This window comes from Pteropus vampyrus, unplaced genomic scaffold (assembly GCF_000151845.1).
Source record: "Pteropus vampyrus isolate Shadow unplaced genomic scaffold, Pvam_2.0 Scaffold1, whole genome shotgun sequence".
Lineage (NCBI taxonomy): Eukaryota > Metazoa > Chordata > Mammalia > Chiroptera > Pteropodidae > Pteropus > Pteropus vampyrus.
Window position 1 is genome coordinate 35613959 of NW_011888782.1, and position 6000 is coordinate 35619958.

Genomic DNA, 6000 nt, shown 5'->3' on the forward strand with positions numbered 1-6000 from the left:
TATGTCTGTCAGATAAATGTTGACTACCATAGGAAAGAAATCATGTATGTTTTGTAAGCAGGGAAGCATCTTGAATTCATTATTTTATTGTTAACATGTATCTTGGTTTTAAGATTAAGTTGATAGAATTAGAGACACTTGTGAGGTGCAGTAATGTTTTTAGTGACTTACAAAGTGATTTTGTGTCTGTTATGGTCTCTGTTTTAGGAAAACCTAAATAAACTGATGACTAACCTGAAGTCAACAGCACCTCATTTTGTGAGATGCATAAATCCCAATGTAAACAAAATGCCAGGTAAGAACTGGACTTCTTTGTAATCCATAACAGGGCATACATTTGACTTGAGCTATGTAGAATGTCCTTTTAAGAAACATTTACCAGTCCCTTTTATATAAGGGTAGATTTTCAGATTTAAAAAAAAAAGTGAAAGTAAGTTAAAAGTAAGGTCTTTAGAATTTCCACAAGATTGCCTTTGAATTGAGATTCAAGTGGATGTAAGGAAAGATTTCACAAAAGAGGCTCAATTGGGTATCATTAAAATGCTTGATAATATCATTTAAATTCCTTCTTGAATTTCATGCTAAAACATGGATGAGCTTCTATGCCATTGTCTACAAGGACAAAATATAATAAAGAGGGATTGAATAATTGATTGGGAGATTAAGATGGATATATCAGCATAACAAAAATTTTTAGGTCTGAATTATCTCAATTGACCATAAAGAGTTTCTAAATCCATTTCTAATTGTTAAGAATTCCCTCTAGTCTTCCTTCCTAAGGCTATTATCTTCCCTCTCCCTAATAGTATAAATCTCTTCAGTTATGTACATCTGGGCGGTGGAGACTTATTTTATGTTTCTTTTTCCCCAGTTTTATTGAGATATAATTGACATGCATCACTGTATAAGTTTAAGGTACGCAGCATAATGGTTTGACTTATCTCATGGAATGATTACCACAAGCTTAATCAACATTCATCGTCTCATATAGATATAAAAATATAAAAAGACTTTTTGTGTGTGATGAGATTTTTAGGATTTACTTTCTTAACTTTTATACAGAGCTTCCAGCAGTGTTAACTATAGTCTCCATGCTGTACATGTACCCCTAGTACTTATTTATTTTATAATCATAAATTGGTACCTTTTGACCATGCTCTTCCAATTTTTCCTCCCCTCACCCTTACTTACCACCGGTACCTACAAATCTCATCTTTTTTCTGAGTTTGGTGTTATTTTTATTTTTATTTTTTTTGATTCCACATATATGTGATGTCATATGAGATATATATGTAATTTTTTTTTTCTTTTTCCTCTGACTAATTTACTTGGCATAAGGCCCTCAAGGTCAATCCATGTTGTTGCATATGGCAGAATTTCCTCCTTTAATTGTTGAAAAATATTCCACTGAATATATATGCTATGACTTCTTTATCCAGTCATCTGTGGATGGATACTTAGGTTGTTCACATGTCTTGGCTTGTTGTAATGGATACTTTTTGTTAAGTAGATGGTGATAGAGGGATGATGGGATGGATGTGTGGTGGTGAGTTATTTTTTTTATGTTTTTAATTGGCAAAACAAAGTTTTTACTGGTATTATCTACATGGCTTGCTTTCTTTTTGTCATGAGTTTAGAGATTCCCAGCCTTCTCATTGGAATTACAGGCTTTTATAAGAGCTTGGTCGGAGGCTGTCAGCCTCAAAGTTGTATATTTGGCAAGCACTTATGTCTTCAGAGCACTAATCACCCTTGGAATATGTAGCCAGATGTTGCTGATTCTGATTTCTAAAGTTCTGTAGTATCTTGCATTTTTATTAACCTCCTGTAATTAAGACCCAATCTTGACAGTCTGTGACCTATTTTGGGAAAGTGTGATGCTAAACAATGATGCTGCAGTTTGAGTTTTTGCATTGCAAACACTTCATGTTCATTCACGCTGTATGTTTTTGCCTCATTGTTTCTTATCAGCTGGATATCTAAATGCATTTAGGGACATTGCTTTCATCTAGCAAGGAATTTAATTAGCTGCCTCTATTTTGGAGTAATTCTGTTACCTTTTACAGTTGCCTCCCATCAAGTCAGCTCTGATTTCAGCAGGACTTTTTTTTTTTTAAGTCATAAGACAAAGTTATAAGAAAAGCTTCATGATCTAATCAAAACAGCTCTTCATGTGTTATTCAAGGGAATGAGGGTGCTTGATGTTAAAGTGTCATAGGACTCCACTTTAGCCACTTCTTACAGATCATCTGTTTCTATCTATGAAAGGGATTGGAGTACAGGAATACGGATATATGGGTTAGAGTTTATTTTTGTGACCCGGGGCATAGGCAGAGTCATCTCATTCCAGGTTTTCTCATAACACCGTAGTATGGCTTTGTGTTAGGAATGCTGCTTGGATTCTTCCAGAACTTGCTGAGAATCAGGTACAGTGGCTCCTTGGATGGTTTTTCAAATGCTTCTCTTAGAGATTATAGCTCTAGTGGTGCTGCTTTTGATGAAAGAGGAAGTGATAGGAAGATGCTTATACTGTAGAGTAAAACTTAGGTACTGAATGTAGGCTGAAATGTGGCCAAGTCCTTTCTAAGGCAAAATAGTAAACGGAATTTAGTTTGTGTGCCATCTTCCCTTTTCTTTTTATCCCACCTTCTTGTAATCCCTTTCCCATACTTGGAGATAGCAGTTCCCTTTTGAATTCTTATTTTTCTCTCTAGCTGGTTTTTGCTGGTGAATAGATATAGTATCAGCCATTTACATTTTAGCAAAAATGTATTCTTTTTCATCTTCTAGGAATAATTGCTTATATGATCTTGACTATCTGCCAACTAACGCGTTCGTTCCATGTTAAAGGAATTTTAGGTAAATTCTATTTGGAGACTCCCACGTAGTAGGATGAATACTGTCAGTGCCATTAGGCTGGGAGTGAGTGAACTATTACCTATCATGTAGGAAACACCAAATTCAAACTCTTTGACTCCAAGACAAAGCAATTAGGACAAAAATCTAAGGTAATAATTTTTTTAGACGCAGATTCAGAGCAACCCTTTTTTTTTCAGGTGTAATGGATCCTTACTTGGTTCTACAGCAACTGCATTGTAATGGTGTCTTGGAAGGGATTAGGATATACCGTGAAGGATTTCCAAATCGACTGCTATATGCTGATTTTAAACAAAGGTAAACATACATACCGGGATCCAAGAAGCCTGAGGCAGTCTATTCCATTTTCTTCTCCTTCTGAGTGTGTAGGCATGTATTTTTTGTTTGGTTGATGTTCTCTAGACAACAGATCGATGTGTTTTTGTGGTGGTGAAATATATGATGACAGAGTTCCATTATTATTTCCCCTTAAATCCGACATTCATGTAGCTGTAATATCCTTAAATCTCTATTAATGGATAATAGACCCACATAAAAGAAGAAATATATACAGAAGAAAGATATGAAGGCTGAATTGAATTTCTGAAATGTTGTATATACTTAATCGTAGCTGCCATCTAAGTAGGCTGTTGCTTAACTAGCAAACGTGTGAAAGGAAGGAAGTCAGCAGTGTGTATGGCAGTAGGCCAGAGAGGCATCTTTGCTTTCTATTTCTTGCATTTTTGAAGTGTAAATTACAGGTCATCAAGCAAATTTGAGCAAAGTATGGTAGCATAGATAGAGTACCTGTCTCAGAATTAAGAGGCATATTTCTAGTTCTCCACCAACTTACCATTAGGGCAAAGGAATCTTAGAATTATTTGTCTCTGCTTTTCATTTTTCTTATCTGTACAATGGAGACACTTAGGCTTGCCTCTCTCTCCCTTCTCAATCTCTACCTCCATCCCTAGTTGAGAAGAGAATCAAATGAGATTTTTCTCTACAATAGTATGAAAAGTACAAACTATTATACCATAGTAAGGATTATTGCATGTATCTCATTATTATTGCCAAGAGTTTTATGAAAATTGAACATATTAGTAAGAGATAGTCTGTATCTCCTTTCACCTTACAGGTCCAGATTATTTTTTATTTGAATCATATGACCTCGACCCCAGAATTTATTCTTTACCTATTTTAAATTAGGTACTGTATTCTGAACCCAAAGACCTTTCCAAAGAGCAAGTTTATGAGCAGCAGAAAAGCAGCTGAAAAATTACTTGGCTCCTTGGAGATAGACCATACCCAGTACCGCTTGGGAATCACCAAGGTAACCAGAACACTACAAAGAGTGCTTTCGGAGAAGAGTGGGAGGAAAGAGTGTGCATCTTAAAATACCTACGAAAGTTCAGTTATAAGGCATTCTACAGCTCTTGTGACCACAAAAATACAAATAGAGCTAGTTGAAAGTGGAAACTTCTGTGCTATTTGAAAGAGAAAATGTTATGCTTCTTAAACCTCAGTCCTGGCTACATTTACATTTCTATAATCATTTATCTAAACAAGTTTGTGCCTAGATATAAAATACTGAATCAACCTTCATGTGCTAAAAAAAATATGTATACATATCAAGCTAGAAAAAGGTGAATCAACTTGTTGGCATTGTCTGTGTGTGAACTGATTCATCCACAAGTACTGTTTTAGGTGATTAATTCCAGAAGACTGTCTGAGTAATTAAAAACTTAAAGATCAAACCCACTGTCCAAAAAATTAATCCAAAGTTAACTTCCTTAAATGTGATTCACTAAATTCTTTTTCATCTTTGATGATCTTGGTAGGATCCACATATTTCGGGATACTTCTAAGAGATTTGGTTTTATCTGACAGTCAACATCAAGTTCTTCCTAATGACAATTTAAGGACTAAATTATTTGAAGGAGAATTGGAGGGCCTAGGTTGAAGAACTCACAGGAAAAGAACTCTGCAGGACGTGATTACATGTTACTTATCTCCCACATATTGCGTACCTGAGAGCCTTGTTTCTGCTATTATTTCTGTTGATTTCCACTACTGGTACCTTACTTCCTTGTGTGTTTAGTTATTTTTGTGTGAGTTACTAATCTAGGCCAGGACTAGCACAAGGTGAGTGAGCCTCTAAAGGCATAAAATTTGAGGAGGCACTCACTCTTAAAATTATGCATATGCTGATTTGTACAGCCCTGAAAGTGACAGCCTTCTTAAAATTTGTGCCTTAGATACTTCACTCACCTCATCTTGGCTATTACTAATGATAGTAAGTAAAAAAAAAAAAAAATTTTTTTATTAGGCTCAAAAAAATATTTATGTGAATTCTTTAATGCCTAGAACAAAAATGCCTCTCTCTAGAGCAGGGGTCAGCAAACTATAGATTAAGGGCCATCTCTATGGCCTTTTTTTTTATATGGCCCAGTTGCTAAAAATGGTTTTACATTTTTAAAGGGTTGTATAACATTTTTTAAAAAAGAAGAATATTCTACAGAGACTCTATGTGGCCCACAAAGCCAAAAGTATTTATCATCTGGCCATTTACAGAAAAAGTTTATGGAACCCTTCCTGGCACTTCAGAGCACTGCCTGCCTGGGCCTGTCTTAGAACTTAAGCCAAGTTCTCTGGACAGCCTAGAAATTGTGAATAGATAAGGGAGAAGAGAGTCTGAGTTTTTGAGGAACCAATATGACCACAGGATACAATAAAATATTTTTTGCAAACTTAAAGTTTATGAAAACAAACATTCTAAAATGTACATTTTATATATCAAATAAACCTAATAAGAAATAGAATTGATAAAGAAATACATGCTCAAAGGGTCATTCAGCAGACATTTACTGAATACTCATTATGAGTAGAACTAACATGTGACTTATTTCTTTTAGGTGTTTTTAAAGGCTGGCTTTCTGGGCCAATTGGAAGCAATGAAAAATGAAAGACTATCTAAAGTCTTCACGTTGTTCCAAGCCAGAGTACGGGGCAAACTGATGCGAATCAAATTCCAGAGAATTCTGGCTGAGAGGTATGATATCCCTTCCCTGCATCCCCACTGCTAGGGCAATGATGTGCCTCAATCACTGTGCTCTTATCTCATTGCCTTATAATAGCTCGAGGTTG

General features: G+C 35.5%; 1 protein-coding gene across 1 annotated transcript in view; it reads left to right on the plus strand.

Annotated features, from left to right (window-relative positions):
- Positions 1-6000, plus strand: part of MYH15 (myosin heavy chain 15) — a 129018-nt gene that overhangs the window by 53653 nt on the left and 69365 nt on the right. The window contains exons 19-22 of the mRNA XM_011355605.2: positions 208-295; positions 3057-3174; positions 4063-4186; positions 5769-5905. Coding sequence (XP_011353907.2) covers positions 208-295; positions 3057-3174; positions 4063-4186; positions 5769-5905 — 467 coding nt within the window. The remainder of the gene's footprint in view (positions 1-207; positions 296-3056; positions 3175-4062; positions 4187-5768; positions 5906-6000) is intronic.